This window comes from Argopecten irradians, chromosome 5, assembly GCF_041381155.1.
Source record: "Argopecten irradians isolate NY chromosome 5, Ai_NY, whole genome shotgun sequence".
Classification (NCBI taxonomy): Eukaryota; Metazoa; Mollusca; class Bivalvia; order Pectinida; family Pectinidae; genus Argopecten; species Argopecten irradians.
In genome coordinates, this window is record NC_091138.1 from 45,704,494 (window position 1) to 45,729,953 (window position 25,460).

Sequence of the window (25,460 nt, forward strand, 5' to 3'; positions counted from 1 at the left end):
ATAACTCTCAGTTAGGTTTGGTTTATTATATTTGCGGTCCTGTTACCTTTAACAGTCAGTGTCATGCAAGGACGACCTCCCATGTATGCGGTGTGTAGTGTATATGAAGTGCAGGTGTGTGTTTTGGGAAACTACGGTATCTTCGTGTTGTGTTTATATACCCCACTCGGTCACATTATACTGACGTAGTCGAGGAAAACATTATACCAGTCTCTTTGATGAACATTCAAGAATTCACGTCACAAATGCAAACTATGTTTGCAATTAGCACGATGAAGTTTTAGCGCAGATTTCCTGTCGCGAAAAGTAGTAAAATAAGACAACCTTTAAAACGGAAAATACACGCTTATTCAAACATATCCCACTTTGACATCGCCATTAGAACAATCATGTATGGAAATGCATGCACTTTGTAGTCAGTCAAATTAATCCTCAAGTCTTGCGTAAACAAGAATCCAAATTGGTGTAATAGTGCACGCTAGCCAAGATTCGATATGGCTGTCTAGTACACTTTAATATTGAAATTTGTAGTGCACTAATCATTTCCATTGTCATACTAATTTCCGACTGTATTTCAGCGAAATCACGTACATTAACGCGAACGTCGTGATTTACAGGACGCTGATCGACTTGCTGAACTTCTGCTAACGAATGACTCTCGAATGACTGTCTCGAGACAGTGAGGCACGCCGGCAGTCTAACTGGCAATAAAGTCAGGCGGCTGCAGGTTTATTCGCTATTTGTCAGAGTAAATAACATTTGTTTAAATTTAATGAAACTGTTTTAAAAGTTTATTCCACTTATCCTGGTCATGTAAGGAGAAAAGAAATCAGAACAGTAAAATACCAGCTCCCAGATTACCTTCTGGAATCATCTATTACAGTGCCCCGGAATGCATTAAATTGCTTGCTAGGGAACTAACACATAAATAACTACGAAAAAAGTGGAGGTAGCCAGTTATATATCAGTGTAGTTTTTATCCATTCGTAACACACGTTGTACAGGGGAGATACCATTAAAACTACGGAAAAAGTAGAGGTAGCCAGTTATATATCAGTGTATTTTTTCCTTTCGTAGCATACATTATTCTTAGAAGATATCATTAATTCTTCAGCGACTATTAAGTTTGACTCGTAAAATCCCACTATAAAAACTACGAAAAGCGGAGAGGTAGCCATGTTGAAAAATATGTATTTTTGCGATTCGTAACACATTTACTATTATACTGCGAAGAAAGAAATCTATTTGACTCTTTCTAAAGTTTGAACTGTAAAGATCCAAGACTTTATCCTTTGATGGAGCTATTGAATGAATGTCTATCATTCTAGGAAAAAACATCCATATCAACTGAAAATTTTAAATCACCTTCTAGTCTAGGCCTACTTTTACCGATCTTGTGATTTTGATAATATCTGGATTATGTTGACGGAGGTCCCGTGATGTCAGAGAGCAGCGAGCTCTTACATTACAGTCGATCAGACACACTCTTTATTTCCTGTTCGCTCATTAGCATGCTTCACTTACGGTCATTTTCATCAGCAATCTTATCCAATTTATGTCCATATTCTCAGCAACGTACAATGACGTCACATCCGGAATGAACACGCCGGATGGATTGGCATTCAACTTGACAAAGATCTTATCACGATTGTGTTTATACATTCACTGGTGAATTGTACCGGGTTGTGGCTTATTTAGCCGGCGCAGTAGATTCTAATATGGTACTATTTATGTTACCCCAAATATAATCTGGCTTGGCATGGATTTGTTCTATTTTGGCGAACTTCATTTAAGTATTCTTCTCCCTGTACTGCATATGATTATATTTGTAACTCTTTGAAGCATCGTTCTGCCAAGGACACCAAAGAAATGTGCATTCTCGGAAATTACGTAACGATTTCTTTAACGAAACGGGCAGCGGTGGCCAAGTGGTTAAGATGCCCACCTTTGGGTTACAAGTTCGAATTCCATATGGAGCAGTTGCCAGCCAAGTATTGACCGCTGGTCGGTGTTTTTTTCAAGAAGGTCGCTGGACAGCCAGTTTGAACCAGAATAGCTCAAATCGTTACGTGGCATAGGGAACCATCCTATCAAATTTGAGAATAATGTATAAAAATAACTATATAATGTAATCTGTATTTCTCTAATATAGAAGTTAATAATTGTGTATTAAAATAGACGATCGTTCTGATGTAATATATATTGTTGTTTGATTAAAGATTGCTCCACCGCTGACAAATAGTATATTTTCACTATCAAAAACAAGAGCAGACGATTTAGTATTTTTCTTAAGGTACAAAAGTTACTTAATTTACACCATTACCACCACTGAAAAGTTTCAGCTTCTAATTTTACTTCAAGTTAAAAATATTGAAAAATAATTAATTGCATCCCGAAAAAATTCCGTGTCACTATATCCTTTATGGAATCTAGTACTGATTGCGCATGCACCAAAGGCAAATTAAATTCTTTTATATTATTTTTTTGTGTTAATTAGAACATATATATACACGAGTATACACCAATTATTGTTCAAATGATGAATATCATTTATGCTATGTCGGGCGGTTGAGCATCTTTAAAGTAAATTATCTTTAGATAATATCGTACGCTTCATCAAGGATATAAGTTTTATCAATAGTATCACCATTTATAATTTACAGATACATTGTACATATCCGTAAGGAACCCGAAATCGCACCGCGAATGCCACAGACGACTTTGGCCACACATAGGTATACATCTGTATTTTTATTAGCTAGTAATGTTTGCAATAATGTTTTAATGATAAAAAGTAAGCGTCCGGCTAATTTTTGGACGCATATCCATTTGTATAGTGTGATCATTAGTCTTGGTTAGAATGTACTAACCTTTGAAGTCATGTATAACGCCATATAGTTATGTTAAAATAAAAATGTAAGCGATACGCTGTAAAGTTTGATTTTAATTGTGATACTATCTGCAACGTTGTCAAAATATTTATTGTTTGTATTTGTTTTGTACAGTCTCTCCGTTCGTTGTATTTGAATTAAAGGAAATTCGAACTACCAACATAATGGCTTGAGTTATTAAAACATCTACTACCTTTGGACACGCTGATAAGTTCAGGACATGTGCATCTCCTTGCGGGGCCCTTAATAGCAAATTTATTGCTAAGTCTTCATAAATTTAATACTTTGTTTGTTTGTTTGATTAATTAACGTCCAATTAATAGCTATGGTCATGTAAGGACGGCCTCTCATGTATGCGGTGTGTTGCGTGTATGTTGTGCGAGGTGCGTGTTTTGGAGAGACTGCGGTGTATTCATGTTCCGGTACAAATATAGTTTACAGGGTTTTCTTCAAAAGACCTTTGCTTATACAATGCACAATTCTTGAACTCGTCACTGTCGATTATAAGAACTTAATATACATAAATAAACAAACGTATGAAAAGAAACGACAGGCATTATAGATGGAATTAAATATTTTTAAATGCAAATTCATAATCCTGTTCATTTTTTAATTTTGACAGATTCGCTCTTAATAAAATTCTACTAGCGATTAAAGTTTATGCTCATTTATTATTTACATGTAGTACGGTTAAAAGGCTTGTATAATATCGCCGCACGTTATATGTATGTCATGTGTAAGTTTTTGTAGACGTATTTATGGGGGCTCCTCGTATCGAATAAACGCAGTGTTTGTGTAACCTTGGCGGAGAGAAAAACAGACTGATAAAGTTGATATGTCAGCAAGGGTCTTGACATCGACAAGGTGAATGTAGGCTACGCTCAGAAAAAAAAAAATCACAAACAAAATACGCAGAAAGTAATGGTCAATATCAGTGCAAAGGAAGAAAAATATCGCTATGTATCGAATTGATATATCGTAATATCTCCCGGTGCTTTCAAATATACACAAAGTTTCAAAACCGTTTAAACGTTCTGTTTCTTAAATGATCGCTTCGATTCCTTAATACAAGGGTAGTATTAATGTTAAGCTAAATAATCTAATTTTAGCATTTACATGTTGTTCAAGATAAGTACGCACCATTTTAATTCTAAAAGTTTAGCTATCAAGAGTAGTATAGTGAGTTTAAAAATAGCAAGTGTCGAGAGCAAGGGTTTTCGAATGTCAGACGTATTAATTATTTCTCATCCAGGTCCTCGTTTGCTTAGCGTGTACATAACCAAAAAACCCTTCTTCAGAGGGGCGTGCGGTCAAAGGTTAATTTGACAATGGCGTGATCGAAGCATTGCTAGCATAAAAGATTTTAAGGAATAATAAAAAAAGATAAAGTTGTTAAGAGGCTTTACTTATATTTGTGTTTTTTATCTCTTTTAAAAGACAAGGTATCTGGCAAGGAGACCTCTCTTGTCCATAATTTGAATAATTCTTTTATTAATTCTAATAAAATAAACTTCATTCTTTATTTGTAGCTAGCTTTTCAGTATTGTTTTACTTACAATTGACCACCAATTGATTTTTTCAAGCACATAAAACCAAATTATTGATAGGTTTGCTTGTTTGATTAATTAACGTCCTATTAACAGCTATGGTCCATGTAAGGACGGCCTCCCATGTATGCGGTGTGCTGCGTGTATGTTGTGCTAGGTGCGTGTTTTGGGAGACTGCGGTAAATTCATGTTATGTCTTCTTGTATAGTGGAACTATTGCCCTTTTAAAGTGCTATATCACTGAAGCATGCCGCCGAAGACACCAAGCAAGCAACACGCCCCACCCGGTCACATTATACTGACAACGGGCGAACCCAGTCGTCCCACTCCCGTTTGCTGAGCGCTAAGCAGGAGCAGAAACTACAACTTTTTATAGACTTTGGTGCGTCTCGGCCAGGGGACAGAACCCCTAGAGCCTTCCTCACAGGGGCGAACGCTCAACGCAAGGCCAAAAGTGAGGCGGTGCCAAGGAAGGCACTAGGAAAGAAAAAGTCAGTTTAGGAAGAAAAGATCCTAAATTTAGTCGCCTTTTACGATCATGCAATAGGGTTAGTTTGTTTGTTTGACTCATTAACATCCTATTAACAGCGTATGGTCATGTAAGGACGGCCTCCCATGTATGCGGTGTTGCGTGTATGTTGTTGCGAGGTGCGTTTTTTTGGGAGACTGCGGTATATTCATGTTGTGTCTCCTTGTAATAGTGGAACTGTTGCCCTTTTTATAGTGCTATGATCACTGAAGCATGCGCGCGAAGACACCAAGCAACACACCCCACCCGGTCACATTATACTGACAACGGGCGAACCAGTCGTCCCACTCCCTGTATGCTGAGCGCTAAGCAGGAACAGAAACTACCACTTTTATAGACTTTGGTGCGTCTCGGTGCCAGGGGACAGAACCCAGAGCCTTCCACACAGGGGCGAACGCTCAACAGAAAAGCCAAAAGAGAGGCGATTGTTACGAGTGGAGACGTTTAGGAAGATGAGTAGTGATATATAATGAAATGGTATGGATGCCGTTTGATAGAGTTTGTGTATTGAACAGTTGGTTATGGTGTGAATGATAAATGATAATGACAAAACATGCACGGGCCGATTCTGTCTATCTTGTATATTCGAGATATCATTGTCTATGGGTGAACTACAGCCGTGACGCGTGCTAGGGGTATATATTGTTTGTGATTATGGGTTTATTAATTAACGCCTAGTCAACAGCTATGGTAATGTAAGGACGCCTCCTCCATGTATTTGCAGATGTGTTGGTGTATGTTGTGCGAGGTGAGTGTACTGGAGGACTGCGGTATGTTCGTGTTGTGTCTTCTTGTATAGTGGTAAACGGTGCCCTTTTTATAGTGCTATTTTCACTGATGCATGCGCCGAAGACACCAAGCAACACACCCCAACCCGGTCACATATATACTGACAACGGTGACGAAACCAGTCGTCCACTCCCTGTATGCTGAACGCTAAGCAGGAGCAGAAACTACCACTTTTATAGACTTTGGCGGGGTGTGTCTCGGCCAGAGCCTTCCTCACAGGGGCGAACGCTCAACTCGAGGCCAAAAGTGAGGCGGTGCCAAGGGAGGCATTGGGAAAGTTAAAGTCATGTTAGGAAGAAGAGAAAAGATAAGATCCTAAATTTAGTCGCCTTTTACGATCATGCAATAGGGGCAGCAGGTACAATTCTAACGCCCTACCTGCAGGGCAATTGTGTGTTTGTTTGTTTGTTTGATTTATTAACGTCCTATTAACAGCTATGGTCATGTAAGGACGGCCTCCCATGTATGTGGTGTGTTGCGTGTATGTTGTGCGAGGTGCATGTTTTGGGAGACTGCGGGTATATTCATGTTGTGTCTTCTTGTATAGTGGAAACTGTTGCCCTTTTTTTTATAGTGCTATATCACTGAAGCATGCCGCCGAAGACACCAAGCAACACACCCCACCCGGTCACATTATACTCTGACAACGGGCGAACCAGTCGTCCCACTCCCTGTTATGCTGAGCGCTAAGCAGGAACAGAAACTACCACTTTTATAGACTTTGGTGCGTCTCGGCCAGGGGACAGAACCCTCCACACAGGGGCGAACCTCAACAGAAAAGCCAAAAGTGAGCGATGTCGAGGGACGTTAGGAAGATGCGTATATATGATGCCGTATGGATGACAGTACCATGAGCCTTATGTTTGATTTATGTAACGTCCTATGTAACATGTGTTATATATATTTCAAACAGCACGGGTCTGTAAGTCGAATGATTGGACGTGGCCTCGCCAGGGTATGTATTGTTTGTTTGTTTTGTGCCTATGCTATGGTGTAAGGACGGCCTCCCATGTGCGTGTGTTGCGTGTATGTTGTGGAGGCGACTGCGGTATGTTCGTGTTGTGTCTTCTTGTATAGTGGAACTGTTGCCCTTTTTATAGTGCTATATCATGAAGCATGCCGCCGAAGACACCAAGCAACACACCCACCCAGTCACATTATACTGACAACGGGCGAACCAGTCGTCCCACTCCCTGTATGCTGAGCGCTAAGCAGGAGCAGAAACTACCACTTTTATATAGACTTTGGTGTGTCTCGGCGGGGAGATGACAGAACCCAAAGCCTTCCTCACAGGTGCGAGTACTCAACAAAAGGCCAAAAGTGAGGCGGGTGTCAAGGGAGACGTTAGGAAGATATATATATGAATGGTATGCATCGCGTATGATAGATATGTATGAACAGTTTGTATGGTGTGAATGATAAATATATTTCAAATAGCGCGGGTAATTCAAATACCTGTATGTCAAATGATAGGCTAGTGGAACACAGCCTTGCGCGTGCAGGGTATATAAGAAGCACACATACTTGTGCGCGTGGCACTTCAGAGCGACTGGCTCACCAGTGCGGATTTCGTAGTAACTACATATTATTTACAGGGTCTGTGGGGTTGACACAGAGCGGCATAACAGTATTTTGAAGGTGCGTTGTACGTCTGCGTGTGAGAGTTATCAATATGTCTTTATGTTGTCTTGTTTACTAGTGGTCGTCCTAATTATAATAAACACTATGGACTTGTTAATCTGTGTCGTTATATAATTAATACAGAGAGCGGAACCCTAGGGAGAGAACCTAGGTCGAACGTACATGTATATATATACCGAATATCATTCCTATTACACCGTATTTATTAGGCCCGATACTGCAGAGATCTAAAGAAAAAAACTAAACAACATGAGTTACAGAAAATTGCTTTGGTCCCTGGCCTCGGTCAATAGGAAAGGGCAATGTTGTGAGGTGTGGGGTTTATTAATTTAGCAAAGAAAGGCCAAGGCTTGCAAGAATGCTTTTGATAATCACAAATCTTGGGAAATGTTAATCATTTTCCTCAATGGGACCTGTGATAAGATGATTTTGGTGTATGTCCGTCACTGTCTTCGTGAAAACACGGCTCCTACTGTCAAAGGATTTTACGATTTCTGTTCGTCAGCTACCGATCCAAACTTGTATTTGCGAAGGATGTCATCTTCACATACTTGCGCTCTTGCTATTCTGTCGCGGTGTCCGTCGTAAAAATGCTTAAGCAATGCTTACGTGGTGAACAAAGTTGGCCAGTATTTTTACGGCATAAACATGTTCCACTATTAGGAGATTGAATTCAGTGATCTGCAAGCTCGTGTTCTCCATCCACAGGAAATCGTGATAGCAAAGGTAAAGGTGGCGACTTTTAAAGAGGACACAGTTAAACATTACAAGAAGACGCAACATGAATATCAGTCTCCCGAAATATGCACCTCGCACAAAATACACGGAGACCGTCCTTACACATAAAAGTTTGTTTGATTTTGATTTGGATGTGTTTTTTGTGTTATTGTCTTATTATTATTAACATTCAGGGACGGTCTCCCTATATGTGATGTGGTGCGTGTGCAAATAACTATATTTTAGGAGACCGTGCCTCCTTGTAATAGTAGTAGTTCTTTTTAAGACATATTTTATGGGTTAATACAGGGTTCAATTCTATGTCCGAACTATTTTCTATTACAATGACAGAGGACAACCACTGGGTTCTGTTCCGTGTCCATACCCTTTCTTCAATGTTTAAGAACAAACTGATGAAGATATTGTATTTGTCAGTAGACAAAACAATGGTGGGAGAGCCCTGTATGGCGAACCCTTGTTCATGAGTGCGACGTTAGTTTATTCAGGAAATGGACTGTCATTGGGTCTGATGGGATGCCGTTCTTATTATTATATACGAGAACCTAGACTTTAATTATAGAACACAATAGCTAACTAATATTCCTTTGTTTTAATAATACAGTACAAAACTTTTATTAAAAATTATTTAGTTGGTTGTTTTGCTCTATTAGGTCGGAAACTGCATGATAAAGAACCTGGATTACAGAATATTGTTTTGATTCCTGACCTTGGCCATTATGAAATTAATATGGTCAGTGTAATATTTAAGATGGTGTGTGGATGTGTGGTTGATTGATTTAGCGTAAACGCTAAACTTCAAATATATCAATTTGCATCTTGTCAGAATGCTTTTGATCATCACAAATCTTGTGAGATTTTAATGATTTTCGTCTATGAGACCTGTGATGAGATGTTTGTTTTTTTTTTTAACGTCCTATTAACAGCCAGGGTCATGTAAGGACGGTCTCCCATATATGCAGTGTGTAGCTTGTGTGAAGTGCGAGGTATGTGTTTTGGGAGACTGCGGTATGTCCTTTATAGCGGAACTGTTCCCCTTTTTATCGTGCTATGTCGCTAAAGTAGAAACTACCACTGTTATAGACTTTGGTGTGTCTCGGCCCGGGGAAAGAACCCAGAGCCTTCCTCACAGGGCCGAACGCTCAACTCAAGGCCAACAGTGAGGCGGTGCCAAGGAAGGCATTAGGAAACGAAGCCAGGTAGGAAGAAGAGAAAAGATAAGATCCTAAATTTAGTCGCCTTTTACGATCATGCAATAGGGGCAGTAGGTATAACTAGTGGTGGTGTGGACGGGTGACTGGCATGCATGACGTGCTGGAAGTGCGAGAAGAATGAGCGTGTGCAGTTTAAGAAATAGAAGTTTAATTACACAAAAAATCATGTTTTGGTATTCAAATATAGCGTTTTGCTAGGAAAACGCTAAACCCTCACCACATACAATAAGTTGATCGTGTTGGTGCATTGTTTTACACAAATCACAGTACGTACCATTGGTTTTTGCTTTTTATGCAACCTCGATACTCTAGGGTATCCGATCACTTACGATCTCTACATCTCTGGACTACTTCATAGTAAAACTGGAGCCAACAGAACAGGTAATTTAGTTGTTTGTACATCAAAAGAGCCGTATAACGGTACACTGTGGTTGGGTCTGTGACGTTTAAGTTCTTCAAATTAAATCTTTGCTAGCCGGTTATTGTCAATTTTTTCCGCTGAGCTGCCTTCAGTAAGTTCAGTTTTACTATGAGATAGTCCAGGGGTGTAGAGATCGTAAGTGATCAGAATTCCTGGAATAACGAGGATGCTTTTTAGCGGAAATATCTGTTAAACCGAAATTCTGGTGTATTTATTGGTAATCGATATGATGCTATTGTAGCAATAAATCGCTATAATGCTTAATTGCTATAATAGCAATCTAATAGCATGTGCCCGATCTATTTTCAGGACTGGTCCTTCAGGTAGGGCGTTAAAATTGTATCTGCTGCCCCTATTGCATGATCGTAAAAGGCGACTAAATTTAGGATCTTATATTTTCTCTTCTTCCTAACTGACTTTTGTTCCTAATGCCTCCCTTAGCAAGTTAAGCGTTCGTCCCTGTGAGAAAGGCTGTCCCTCTGGCCGAGACACACCAAAGGCTATAAATATAAAAGTGGTAGTTTTTGCTCCTGCTTAGCGCTCAGCATAACTGGAGTGAGACGACTGGTTCGCCTGTTGTCAGTATAATGTGACCGGGTCGTGTGTGGTGCTAGGTGTTTTCGGCGACATGTTTCAGTGATATGGCATTATGAAAAGGACACAGTTCCACTATACAAGAAGACACAACATGAATATACCGCAGTCTCTCAAAACATGCACCTCGCACAAAATACACGCATACATGGGAGACCGTCCTTACAAGATCATAGCTGTTAATAGGACGTTAATTAATCAAACAAATAAAGTTTTCAGGACTCTTATCATACAGCTTTTATTACACATTACCCGTGGTGACATCATGTGTTCAATGCCACCAAAGCTGTGTAGGCTTTAATGGGAACAGGTTACAAAGGGATTTCTCCCGAATACTGAAAAAACTTGTAAAAACTTACACATAAAAGTTTGGTTTGATTTGGATGTGTTTTTTGTGTTATTATCTTATTAACCTTCAGGGACGGTCTCCCTATATGTGATGTAGTTCGTTTGCAAATGTCTTTATTTTAGGAGAACGTGCTTCCTTGTCTTTTTAAGATATATTTTTATGGGTTACTACAGGGTTTAATTCCGTTTAATGTCCGTTCAAACTATTTTCTGTTACAATGACAGAGGATAACCACAGGGTTCAGTTCCGTGTCCATACTCTTTCTTCAATGTTTTAGAACAAACTGATAAAGAGATTGTATTTGTCAGTAGACAAAACATGGGAGAGCCCTGTATGGTGAACCCTTGTGCATTTGCGTCCGATCCCACATTTCAAATGAGTGCGACGTTAGTCGGTTCAGGAAAAGCATTGTCATTGGGTCTGACGCGATGCCGTTCTTATTAGGTCGGAAACTGGATGATAAAGAACCTGGATTACAGAACATTGTTTTGATTCCTGACCTCGGCTATTATGAAATTATTATGGTCAGGGTAATATTTAAGCGGATGTGGGGTTAACTGATTTAGCGAAAACGCTAAACTTCAAATCTACCAATTTGCATCTTGTCAGATTGCTTTTGATCATCACAAATCTTTTGAGATTTTAATGATTTTCGTCTATGAGACCTGTGATGAGATGTTTGTTTGTTGTTTGTTTGTTTGGTTATTTTTACGACCTATTAACAGCCAGGGTCATGTAAGGACGGTATCCAATGTATGCAGTGTGTAGCTTGTGTGAAGTACAAGGTGCTTGTTTTGGGAGACTGTGGTATGTTCGTGTTGTGTCTTCTTGTCTAGTGGAACTGTTGCCCTTTTTATAGTGCTATATCACTGAAGCATGCCGCCGAAGACTTTTTGTTTGTTTGTTTGATTAATTAACGTCCTATCAATAGCTATGGTCGTGTAGGAACGGCCTCCCATGAATGCGATGCGTTGCGTGTATGTTGTTCGATGTGCGTTTTTTGGGAAACTGCGGTATATTCATGTTGTGTCTTTTTGTATAGTGGAACTGTTGCCCTTTTTATAGTGTTATTTCACTGACGCATGCCGCCGAAGACACCAAGCAACACACCCCACCCGGTCACATTATACTGACAACGGGCGAACCAGTCGTCCAACTCCCTGTTTGCTGAGCCCTAAGCAGGAGCAGAAACTACCTCTATTATAGACTTTGTTGTGTTTCGGCCAGGGGACAGAACCTGCTATTTTATTGTTCGGCGGGTTTTACTACATTTTGTGACCCTCGGGTAGAATATCCCTATCATTCATATCCACATATGAAAGAGTCTTATAGTATTAGCCAATGAGAACAGAAGACAATCATAGCATATCTAAAATACAGGTAAAACCTAATCTTGAATACACTATATTTGAAAACAAACACCATTTTCATTAATTCGGCTGAACTAGTTGGAATGTTTGTTATAGTAATTAATTCAACTGTAAATCCTGACGGATCTACATATTTTAATACAAGCCTATAATGAGGAAGAAAGACAAGATTATCTTTGCATGTATAAAGTAATGGTATTACTAATTAACGACATTTCATATTGAAATAAAATCAATCATCATCGCTATTAAATCGAGTTTAACCTTTTTGTTCCATTTAATAAGCAAGTTAAAAAGAGACTCCCTTGTGTGGGACACAATGTGGCGCATTCGATAGACATGCCATACCTGAATGTTAAGGAATATTGATGTAGACATTGCCTCCTTTGGGTACGTCGTGTCTCGCACTATATCTAATTTTGTTCGATTTGTGTCTTTTCCAAGGTTTCGTATGTGACAACGTAGGTAAACGTAGACTTTTCTTTGTAATTTAAAATACTTGGTTTTCAGTTCATTTTCTGTTCATTTAAGTTAAAAAAAATGTAATTTAATTATTTTAGACTTGCTTGTTTTTGTTATTTCAACTAGAGTAACACTGAAAACATACTGGAATCCGATTGTCCGTTTGTCTGTTTGTAGACACATTTTTGTCCAACAGACTCGTCCTGAACAACTTGACAGATTTTGATAAAATTTGGTACATAGAACCCTGACATAACTATAATATATATTATAGGGTTCTGAAATGTCTGTCTGTTTGTTTGTTTGTTTATCTTATATTTTCTCTTCTCCCTAACTAACTTTATCTTTCCTAATGCCTCCCTTGGCACCGCCTCACTTTTGGCCTTGAGTTGAGCGTTCGCCCCTGTGAGGACGGCTAAGGGTTCTGTCCCCTGGCCGAAAAGTGGTAGTTTCTGCTCCTGCTTAGCGCTCAGCATACAGGGAGTGGGTCGACTGGTTCTCCCGTTGTCAGTATAATGTGTATATATATTTAGCGAACCCTTAATGTCTAACAGATTTCTGTTGGTTTTTTTAACCAAGACTTTCATATATAACACCTTTGTTTCTACGATTCACCAACGATATCCTACCTGGTTGTTTGTTGATTGTACTTAAATTAATAGCAAGTTCATTTCAGGGCAACCTCCTCTATTTTCGATAGGAATGGTAATGTTTTGATGCCTGGCATTGTCTTGTTGTACAAGACACATTCGCATTATAGCAACGAACCACCAATCGCCCTCCCGTTTTGCTGAGCCTTAAGAAAACTTGTCATTTGTTTCGAATACGGCAAGCTTATAACCCAAACATCCCTTATTACAACATGTACATGTGCATACCAATTCGGGTATGAATATAAATTACGAAGAATTGTGTATTACAAACTTTAGTCAACTACATTTCTTGGCCTGCGTTTAAAGGTCTGGAAAAAGATTTTTTGATCTGTAACGGAAGCGAACTCTGTGTAATTATAATGGATGCGTGCAAGTATAATATATTTGTGCTAGTCACGTGGTCACGTGGGTACTGACCAGTCGAAGATTTTTTGCTCTGCAAAATCGGTTCAAATTCGCTTTGTTGGAATGGAATTCAGACTCCATTTTTTGATGTGTATGAGATAATAGAACGAACTAACGAAATATCGAACTATTTTCGGAAAATTTGTTATGATAAGTGTGGTTTGAGAAAGTTTACTTCCTGAATATGAACTGAGTACCTACGACGACTACTACTCACTATATACTACATGTAGCGCTACTACACGTACACCTGGATCTCTCGTACCTGTCAAGATTTTGGAAGCTTTGTCAGCTTAACTATGCCTGGAACGGAAAAACATACTGGGGTTTCGACCAGAGGTAATTCAGTCAGTAAGGACAGTCGACGTCAGAGTGGTACTGATACGAAAGATAGAAGGACAATGGAAGACAGGTTAGATGAACTTCTTTCTACCATGATCACACGGGAGTATCTCGACAATAAGATTTCTCAACTGAAGAAAGATATATGTGTTGAAAACAAGGAAATAACCGATCGCCTAGAGGCTCGAATATTTGATCTAGAGACTGACAATGATGATCTCCGGAAAACTGTGGACAGTTTAGAAGGAGAAATTACGAGATTACATGTGGTTACACAGAAGATGGAATATAAACTTAATGACTTGGAACAACATGGAAGGAAAGATTCGCTTCGCATTATCGGCCTGGAAGACCCGTCGGAAAAAGAAACAGTGGAAGAGTGCGTGGAGAAAATTGTGAGCTTTGTGACGGACAAACTTGAAGTAAATCTTACAAAAAGTGACATTAACATCGCTCACAGACTTGGACATTTTAGCCGCTCCAAACCAAGGAGTATTATCGTAAAATTTACCTCCAGGAGAAAAAAGCATGACATTATCCGTGCGCGCAAGAAACTCAGAGGTTCTGGAAAGGTAATCTTTGAGGACCTTACGCGGGACAATCAACAGTTCCTGAAAGATGCTTTTAAACTGGAGTGCGTGAAGAACACTTATAGTGTAGATGGGAAGCTATTCGCTGTGTTGGTGAACGGGAAAAAACGCAGACTTTTCTTAGACACACCATTGGAGGAGAAATATCTGTTGAACGATGAGAACTTTAGGAGACAATGAACTGATCTTGTAAATAAGTGACGGTTGGTAAAGACATTTAAAGGCAGTTTGGAATGCCGCCAACCCATGTAAATATGTTCTCTATGTTTCTTATCACTGTGGTTATTGTGTGTATATTTGTGTGATGATTGTGCGTTTCATTCCAAAGGATTATAATTAGGCCTTTATATGGTAAGTGAGCATGTCTTTAAATTTATGTGGATTAAATATACTGTACGTATGTTACACATTTATTATAATAATTCCGGTTTTTAGATATATGCATACATATATATATTTAATTACATTCCGGTCCGTGTTTGGTTTACTTTTATTAATCACATTTCCGGAATTATTTACACTCGGAACACTAGGGATTTGATCGATGTAATAGCATAGTTGTTCGAAGAGTTCCGAGTAGAATGTATTAGAATAGTGCTTCCGGTCTCATGGCAGGTTGAGGGATACAGTGTGTACACATATTTGACCTTAACAATTCTAGTACCAGTATGTAGTCAGGTAGTAGTCGACGACTTTACCTTAGTGTATCTGTGACTGATGTATACGTTTTTATGCTTCTTTTCTTTTCTGTACTGTTTTCTGTGTCTTACTCCTGTTATGTCCCGTATTTCTTTCTACTTTGGGGTGGATCGATTATACTCAAAAGTGACTTGCAAAGATGTCTGAAATACAGTTTTTGTCGGCAAACTGTCAGGGTCTGGGGGATAAATTAAAACGAAAAGATGTTTTCTCCTACCTTAGATCGACAAATAGTAACATTATCTGCTTACAGGACACCCATTTTACTAAGGAACAAGAACACATTATTAGAAACGAGTGGGGCTTTCAATGTTTTTTTAACTCTTTCAAATCGAATGCAAGAGGGGTTGTAATTCTTTTTAAAAATAACTTTGAATTTAAAGTGTTTAAGGAGAAGAAAGATGATTCAGGCAACTTTTTGGCTTTAGATGTTGAAATTGAAACGTTCAGAATTTCCTTGATTAATATCTATGGTCCAAACAGGGATAGTCCCGAATTCTATAACATTTTGAATGAAACCTTGGAAGAATTTGATAATAAACATTCAATTATTTGTGGTGATTTTAATTTAGTGCTGGATCCCAAGCTTGATTATGATAAAAACTATAAAAATCTTAACAATCCTAAGGCCAGAGAAAAGGTATTAGAAATAATTGATTATTTTAATCTAACCGATATTTTTCGAGAACAACATGAAGATATCAGAAGGTATTCTTGGAGGAAGAATAGACCTTTGAGACAAGCTCGTCTTGATTTTTTTCTCATCTCCGAAAATTTGATTTCAAGCTGTAATAAAACGAGTATTGCTTCTGGTTATCGTTCTGACCATTCTTTTCCTGTAATATCTTTTCAATTTCAAAAATTTAGACCGGGAAAGGGGGTGTGGAAATTCAATAATAGTCTCCTTCAGGACATTGAATATTTAGATCTTGTAAAAAAATGTATTTCTGAGACAAAATTGCAGTACTGTCTTCCAGTCTATAATCAGTCCAACATAGTTAGCATTTCAGATTCAGATATACAGTTTACTATTGATGACCAGCTATTTTTTGAAACCTTGCTCATGCAAATTAGGGGGAAAACTATTTCATACTCCTCGTATAAGAAAAAACAGCAGAATATTAGGGAAGATCATCTTAAGAAGGCAATTCAGGCATTAGAGGATCAAGATGAACCAAATTTAGTTGATTTAGAACTTAAAAAGAAAGAGTTACAATTGATAAGGGAAAAGAAAATTAAAGGGAGTATTGTTAGATCTCGAGCTAAATGGATTGAAGAAGGGGAGAAACCTACTAATTATTTTTTTCAATTTAGAAAATCGAAATTTCACATCTAAAATTATACCAAAGTTACAATTAGATGATGGGAAAGTAATAACAAACCAGGATGAAATTTTGCAAGAAGTTTTCAATTTTTATAAAAAGCTGTATGATTCTAATAGCAATCTAGAAGATATTAATTTAGAAAGCATTTTAGAACCATTTAATGTTAAAAAATTAAGTGATATTGATTCAAAAAATATGGAGGGCTTAATAACACTGGAAGAAGCTGGGAAAACTTTGCAAAATATGAAAAATAACAAAAGTCCTGGTATAGATGGCTTTACAGTAGAGTTTTATAAATGTTTTTGGAAATATTTAGGTAATTTTGTTGTGCGCTCGATCAATTTAGGGTACCTTTCTGGCATTTTATCTATCTCGCAACGACAAGGTATCATCTCATGTATCCCTAAGGGAGATAAATCCAGACATTTCATAAAAAATTGGAGGCCAATAACTCTTTTGAATGTTGTCTATAAAATAGCATCAGGTACCATAGCTCGTAGACTTAAATCAGTTTTGGATGAAATAATTGATAATGATCAGACTGGGTTTTTAAAGGGGCGTTATATCGGCGAAAATACCAGACTTGTCTATGATGTCATGCAATATACAGAAGAAAATGATATTCCAGGTATGTTTTTAATGATTGATTTTGAAAAAGCTTTTGATTCGGTCTCTTGGGTTTTTATAGAAAAAGTTTTACATTTTTTTGGTTTTGGGAACAGTATAATAAATTGGGTAAAAACCTTTCACAACAATGCTAGTGCTACTATTAATCAAGGTGGGAATTTATCTTCATTTTTTCCAATTAAAAGAGGCTGTCGTCAAGGCGACCCTATAGCTCCTTATATCTTTATTCTATGCGCAGAAATTTTGGCAATTAAATTACGACATAATGAAGGAATAAAAGGAATTGATATTAATGGCTGTCCAATACTCTTATCGCAATACGCGGATGATACCTCACTAGCACTAGATGGTTCAGAGAAATCACTTAGGGAATCAATAAAAGAATTAAGACATTTTGCTAATATATCAGGACTTAAAATGAATGTTTCGAAAACTCAAGTGGTATGGATCGGAAGCAAAAAATATAGCTCGGATACATTTCTTCCAGAACTAGATCTTCAGTGGGGGCAAGAGAGTTTCACTCTTCTAGGAATTGATTATCATGTTAATCTGCATATGATACCCAAGTTAAATTTTGACAAAAAACTGATAAAACTTAAATCTCTCATAAAATCATGGAATAGGAGAATTTTAACTCCAATTGGCAAAATACATATAATCAAATCACTACTTATTTCCCAATTCAATCATTTATTTATATCTCTGCCAAACCCAGATGAAAAATTTCTTTCCAAAATTAACTCTGTTCTCTATGAATTTCTATGGGATAGTAAAATAGATAAGGTTAAAAGGGATATTTTGATACAAAACTATAATGAAGGAGGACTTAAAATGGTAAATATTAAGGCCTTCATTGACTCTCTCAAAGTCAGTTGGATAAGAAGAGCTCTTCTTAGTACATCTAAATGGCAAGTGATTCTCAAAACATATATAAACATAGATTTGTTAGCTAACTGTGGGCTTGAATATGTAAGAGTGTGTCAAAATAAATGTAATAATAGTTTTTGGTTTGATGTATTTAAAGCCTATCAGCATTTGCATTCTAGTTACAAGAAGAATGTTAACAAACATCAATTTTATATGAAAACCCCTATCTGGTACAATGAGGAAATTACTATAGGAAAAAAATATATTTTTATGAAGGACTGGTATCAGAAAGGAGTTATAGTGATACAAGATCTAGTGAAGGATAAAACCGCAGGTACTTTTTTTAACTTTGATGAATTTACTCAAAAATATCAAATTCACAGTAATTTTCTACATTATCTAAGTGTGTTATCCGCAGTCAAGAAATATTGCACCAATGCAGCTCTCCCATATGCTAATGTTGTATATCCTTACATTCCAATTAACCTGGAATTATTTCTTGTGAAGTCCAAAGGATCTAAACACTTTTACAACTTTCTTATTAAAAATAATGTTATTCCAACTGGACAGAAAAAATGGAATAAGACTTTTGACTTTGACAATCCTACTTGGAATAAAATTTTCAAACTTCCTTTCACTATCACTAAAAATACAAAGCTTCAATGGTTTCAGTATAGAGTGAATCATCATATTCTTACTACAAACTCTCTACTTTTTAAATCTCATGTTGTCATTTCTCCATTATGTGTTCTCTGTAATTCTGAAACTGAGACTATTATTCATGTGCTGTGGGAATGTCAAGAGGTTCAGAACCTTCTTTATACTTTTGAAAATCTTTTAGATGCACTCGTCATTCCCTTCAATTTTAATAAAGAATCATATCTATTTGGTCTTCTTTCACAGAATCTGAAAAATAATGGGATAGATAATGAAATTCTCATTATAATCAAACATTATATTTACAAGATGAGATGTCTGCATAACTCCTTAAGTATAAATACTTTAATCAACACTATCAAGGACCACTATAGGGTACAAAAATATATAGCTACTAGTAAAGGTGATTCTGCTAAAGAAAAGTTTGATAAGAATTGGAAGAAATGGGAAAAACTGGTAGCATTGTAAAAGGTATACATTATTTGCCCAGGTTTCTTTTTTTTTTTGTTTTTGTTTTTGTTTTTTTTTTTTTTTTCAACTCTCTTGCTTATTTATCTTCCCGATCTTGAATATTATTGCCACAATTAATCAAATTTTGCTTTTACTTTTCTTGCAATGTTGAATATTTGTTGTCTCATAGTTACACCCCACCTTTCTTTCTCTGTCTGTCTGTCTGTCTGTCTGTCTGTCTGTCTCTCTGTCTGTCTGTCAGTCTGTCAGTCTGTCTATATGTCTGTGTGTCTGTCTCTGTCTGTCTGTCTGTCTATGTGTCTGTCTCTGTCTGCTTGTTTCTGTCTTTCAGTCTCACTCTCTCTCTCTCTCTCTCTCTCTCTCTCTCTCTCCTAATTAGGTTTGGTATGTTTGTTCTGTTTGTTTGTACACAAATCAATTAAAAATACTTAAAAAAAATAAAACCCATTCAGATCAATTTGGATGCTTACATGTAAAATGTACAATGACTACCTCATACAATTATCGTTCTCTATTAATGATGTCTTTGTGGATGATCTCATATATAATGTTATGTTTGAGGATAAGAGGACACGTAATAACTTTGATTATGATATCAAAATATAAGATTTAAAATTTATTGACCATGTTATTAAAATACATGTAGTAAGGATATTTTGACAATGATGATGATCATGGTAATGATGATGCGAACTGAGTTGTATATTGAGTAAATATATGTACTATGATGATGATGATGATGAATGAGTGAATGAAGACTATGAATGATTTGTGTGCTGATATCTAATGTAACTTTTACATTTTGAAAACTTCTGAAAAATAAAAAAATACAAAAAAAAAAAGAATGCTAGCAGCACTTTACATTTAAAAATATCTTCGAAGACTAGAATTTCAGTGGTGTGTTTTTGTCGTTAATGATTTATTTGAGGTGATCATCGTGACAACAGTTATGTTCCTAAAAATCGCTATTTAAAAAAATGTAACGATAGTAGTGCTTTTGATTTGTTCTTGGGATTACCATATTTGTGCTAAATGTTGCGCATGCGTTTAAGACCTCGTCGCACGCACATAAAACAATTTCCACGAACCGAACATCGTAATTGAAGCAAGCAAGCGTGTAATTGTTATAATGGAATGATCTTTGTCTAAAAATTCTAGCGACATGCTGGACACAATAGTAATACCATCCATGTAACGTGACAAGTAAAAACATACCTCTAAATGTTTCGTTATAATCACCTTGCCAACATGCACCTCTGTTAAGACGTTGAGAAGTTATAGCAGTCATTCTCAAACGTACGTGTTTGTACTATGACGAAATATTCTCGACTGATAATTGGTAGGTATTGATTTAAGATTAAAAAGTAGAGTTTTGGAGTGAGGAAAAGTGACAAAATTGATCTTTTAATCGGATATGTTTATATTTTATGTGTTACTGAAATTTTATGCATGGGATGCCGTCCTTATTTTACACTGGCTGTGAATGAAATGTTAATCTAATAAACCAAATTAATCACCCACATGTGATGTTGTTAATAGGACGTTAATTAATCAAACAAACAAACAAACAATGTTGAGGACAGAAGAGAAGCTACAGAATTTCTTGTTGACAGGTGTTTGCAATGACATTTAACATAATTTCTTTCGTCTGCGAAAACACGTGGATTCAAATATAACTACATGATAACTGTATAGAACTGACGAATGAAGAATAAATCGGATTTGATGCTGTGCCCCTCTGATTTCATCACAGTTGTCATGATCATCAGCAGCTTGTCGTGCTCAACTTTGATTCGTCTCGAGGGAATTTGTCTCGACTTCATAAGATGTAATTACAGCATTTATGTAAGATCTCGAAAGGGTAAAGGAATAAAGATATCGCATTATTATAGAAATCGGTCATAACTTCTTAAAGCTGTAAAAGCATATCAGACTGCTGACGTCAAAACAGTCAAAATTTTGTAATTACAGCATTTATAATCTCGGATTTAAGTTTGGCTAATGTCATATTTTTAGTCCCAAATATCATGGAAGTCTCACCGATTTGGTCCCAGACTCCATGTCTGAGCTTTCGATGATTTCAGTCAGTTTAGCCCGCAACGTCATGACTGCAAGTCTCGCTCGTTTCAGTCACTTTTAGGTCCATACGCAATTTATGAAGTTTCGTTGATTTCATTTACTTTAGTCTTGGATTGGCTGAAATCTTGCTGATTTCAAGCTTTTTACCTCTGGCGCCGTGCTTTATTACTGTAGTTACAATGACCGTTCGTTCAACACTGAAGTCAGGCTGATCCCCAAGGCAAGGTGATCTTACCCTTCGGTTTCTTGTAACACTGATGAAATGCTATAATTTTAGAATTAATATTGCAGTCTGATTTCCCTGGACAGTGCTTTGTTTGATAATTGATGTGCACGGGAGCAATTGAAAGGAAAGGTTAATTAAAGTTTGATATTGAGTATTCAAGGTCGATCAAAATACCTGTTCGTGTTAAATGTGTTGAGATGCAGGGAATATTACGTCGTTCTGTGGGTATCAATTTGGCTCAGCAAAGATATTTTTTTCAGCAAAGATATTGATGAAATGTTGAAATCATTCGGTTCATTTCAATGATGGTTTTTGTTTTTTTGTTTTTTTTTTTTTTTTTTTATTGACATTTTAGGAAAACAAGAATTCAACGGAAATAGATGTATCGCCTGAACAGATGTTAAAACATTACAAAGAAAATTTAGAATAATTAAATAAAATTTATTTAATTTCAACGTACTAAAAGGCACTATGAACTAAACAAACCTTCGGCCTATTTAAAATGATAGCGCTCAGCATTAACCAGAGTTGGATGACTGGTTTGCCCTTTACCACGAATATACCACTATATCCGAAAATACGCACTTCCAACTTCACACGCGCAAGGCACCGCTAACACGTCCTTACATGACCCTGGCTGTTGATAGGACGTGTAAAATTAAAACAAAACAAAGCAATTACTTACATTAAAAAAGATGTCCATGACATTCGAGTTTGATTACAAGAAAGGACCTACATTTGAGTTTGATTACAAGAAAGGACCTTCATTTTTAGTAGAGGTGCCGAACCTGTAAAACAGCACATAAACGAATTATCATGATTTAGTGAAAATTACCTTCCTGACCTTTGATCTTCAGAGCTAAAAATCTAATCAAAGTTAAGGTACGTGTGCATGAGTCATCTTTGTGATAAAGCCGACACAAAACAAGAAAGAAAGAGTGAAAATGAAAGCAGAAAACAACGAAAAAAAGATAAACATGTAAAGGATTAAATAGTCTACTTGTCAACGCTATAGGCACAAATGCATTCACGACTGGAAGCTTATACAAGGCATCTTATATCTTCCTTAACAATATCACGGAGTACAGACAGATATATTTTAGGCAGAAATTCTCTTGAGAACAATATGCTACATACAGCAATTGAAGGAGATTCCTTTCCTACCATTCTATCGAAAAGGCCAGATACAATGCTCAACCACCACGACGCACATTTATCGTTAGTAATTGCCATCGGTTGGCGCCTTCGCCGTCAAACTCTCACACCTATATATAGACCCCCCCCCCTCCCCCGTCGTGGAAGGTAGCTGGTACTTTGGTAAGGTGATACATAAATGGCAAGATTCAACCGATCGATGAAGTTTAAATTTTATCACATGCTATCCATTACACATTTATTATGTATTTTGCACCATTTAGCTTTGTTTATTTAAGAAAATGGCTTTTGCCAGACAAAAATGTAATTCTAGCGCAAACAACATTTTCAAATACAAAAAACCTTTAAAGGTGCGGAGAATTAACTTTCATCACAACCATGGACCATCGCATTTTAATGGGTCTTTCCGCCGCCTACAAAGGAATAAATTCGGTATATTGTTAGATGTATTTTAAGTTTTTGTTTCATGTGCTTTTCATTCCAATTCTCTTGATTCATGAAAGCACTGACATGTGTTTGGATGTCTAATCAACTCGATAGCCCGTTGTCAATATAATGTGTCCGGGTTGGGTGTATTGCTTGGTGTCTTTGATGGCATGCCTAAGTGATATAGCACTATAAAAAGGGCAATAGTTCTACTATATAAGAAGACACAACACAAATATACCGCATTTTCTCAAAACACCCACTTCATACACGCTATATACCGCTCACATAGGAGGCCGTCCTTACTTGACCGTGGCTATAAATAGGATGTTAATTTAATCAAACAAACAAACGAAGTAAAACTGTATATGAATGTACAGTAAAACCTTTGCTAGCGGCCACCCCTATATAAAAAGATCACCTGCTTAAAAAGATTACTTTCCAAGGGTCCCAAATCGTAAATTGCTAAACAATTTGCATTGTGTATGAATATCACTTGGCTATACAAACCATTTGTCGTGATCACTTTGTGGTCTGTTTAGACAGTTTGACTATATAAAAAGTCTATAAAAGTGTTAGTTACTGCTCCTGCTTAGCGCTCAGCAAACGGGGAGTGAGACGACTAGTTCGCCCGTTGTCAGTATAATGTGACCGGGTGGGGTGTGTTGCTTGGTGTCTTCGGCGGCATGCTTCAGTGATATAGCACTATAAAAACTATATAGCACCAAAACAAGAAGACATAACATGAAAACTATATAGCACCAAAACACGCACCTCGCACAACATACACGCATACATGGGAGGCCTTCCTTACATGACCATAGCTGTTAATAGGACGTTAATTAATCAAACAAACAAACAAACAAATTGACTATATAAGCACTCAATGTATAACCTATGACGGTGGTCTGAGTATAGAAATGTACTCAAAAATGAAAGCAAAATAACATTAGCTATGGATTAACATATATGTCAAATATTTCAATGAACAATCATTATTGAACGAAGTTTTGGTCATATTTACAAAATGTACCATACTATACGAGGGGATAACTTCGTAGGACATTAACGAAATTTCATCAGCAAAATAGTAAATAATATGTACTCTTACTAATATCGCAGAATGTTAATTTGTTAAAAACAAAACTGAATTAACGATATATTGTTGGGTTTAAAACTATTTTCGTATACGAAATTGTTTCATGCACGGATCGCGTTAACCAGATTTATGTTATCAAGTGTATGTGTTTATGTCTGGGTTCAGTTTATACGCCATTAGTACACCGACGCCTGTTTTACGAGATTTTCTGTTGTTCGCTATGTCTGTGTTTATATAATAAACTTTCAGAACATTCCATTGTTGAGAATCCCAACTGTGTAACGTCTGTTCACATTTACATAGTATATATTGCTTTACGTGGGAGATAAAAAGACATTGAAATGGTTAACCAAGGTGTTCGTTCTTTCAAACCAAGGAAAGTTACTTTATGTCTATGAAAACAAGACAATAATTTAATAGTCACTAGGGCAATGCCATCTTGTTTTCTATTAAAATATCATGCTACTTTTCCTGTCACAGATATTTCCCTGAATTTCATTTTTACTTACATCAAGTTTCTACAAAGAACATGGCGAAATCCATTTACAATATGTAACTTAGTTCTTACTTGCCTTTGTCTTGTCCTGATCTTTTAGATACAATCATTGTTTAATTTCTGTGTGGATCATTGATGCTAATGCATGACTTGTGGTTTGGTCCTAAATGACCTCAGTTGCCGATAGACCGTACAGCTCAAACAAGCATAGCGAAAACATTATTGTAAGTTTGGAGGTGTTATTTCAAACTGTTAACCTGTTTAATTTTATGCATCAAGATTTTTACGAGCTTACGTTATCCGACATATTCACGAATATGAGGCCAACATATCAAATGTAGATGATCATTTTTTTTTATTTCGTAGAAAATATCACCAGATATTTTAATTGTATTTCATATTTTTCATAAAGAACCCGTCGCGGAAAAATATGTGAGCCTCAATAACTAACAAAATTGTAAGAAAATGTGTGTTGTGTTCAAAATCATTCCTGAAACATTATTTTAAAACATTAAGATCGCTAAAAAAAGGACAACAGTTCCATTATACAAGAAGACACAACATGAATATACCGCTGTCTCCAAAAACACGCTCTATGCACTTCATACACGCTACACACCGCATACAATGGAAGGCCATCCTCACATTACCCTGGCTGTTAATAGGTCGTTAATTAATCAAACAAGCAAACGTTATTCTATTTTAGAAGTTTGTAGTGTGTTTTATTCCTATTACAAACTCCATTTTTGCTTTAACATAAGCTGCAAGCGTCCACAGATCTCATCCTGTGTGTTTCATAAT

At 36.9% G+C, this 25,460-nt stretch overlaps 1 protein-coding gene across 1 annotated transcript; it reads left to right on the forward strand.

The window, feature by feature from the left end:
• Nucleotides 1-13,593: 13,593 nt before the first annotated feature.
• LOC138324025 (227 kDa spindle- and centromere-associated protein-like) lies at nucleotides 13,594-14,977 on the forward strand. The gene has a single exon (XM_069269006.1). It carries the CDS (start codon nucleotides 13,900-13,902, stop codon nucleotides 14,710-14,712), a length of 813 nt encoding a protein of 270 aa, XP_069125107.1. The 5' UTR covers nucleotides 13,594-13,899; the 3' UTR covers nucleotides 14,713-14,977.
• Nucleotides 14,978-25,460: the final 10,483 nt, after the last annotated feature.

Bases quoted from the DNA above. Each gene is read 5' to 3' on its own strand.
- LOC138324025 (XM_069269006.1), top strand. From the start codon at position 13,900: ATGCCTGGAACGGAAAAACATACTGGGGTTTCGACCAGAGGTAATTCA.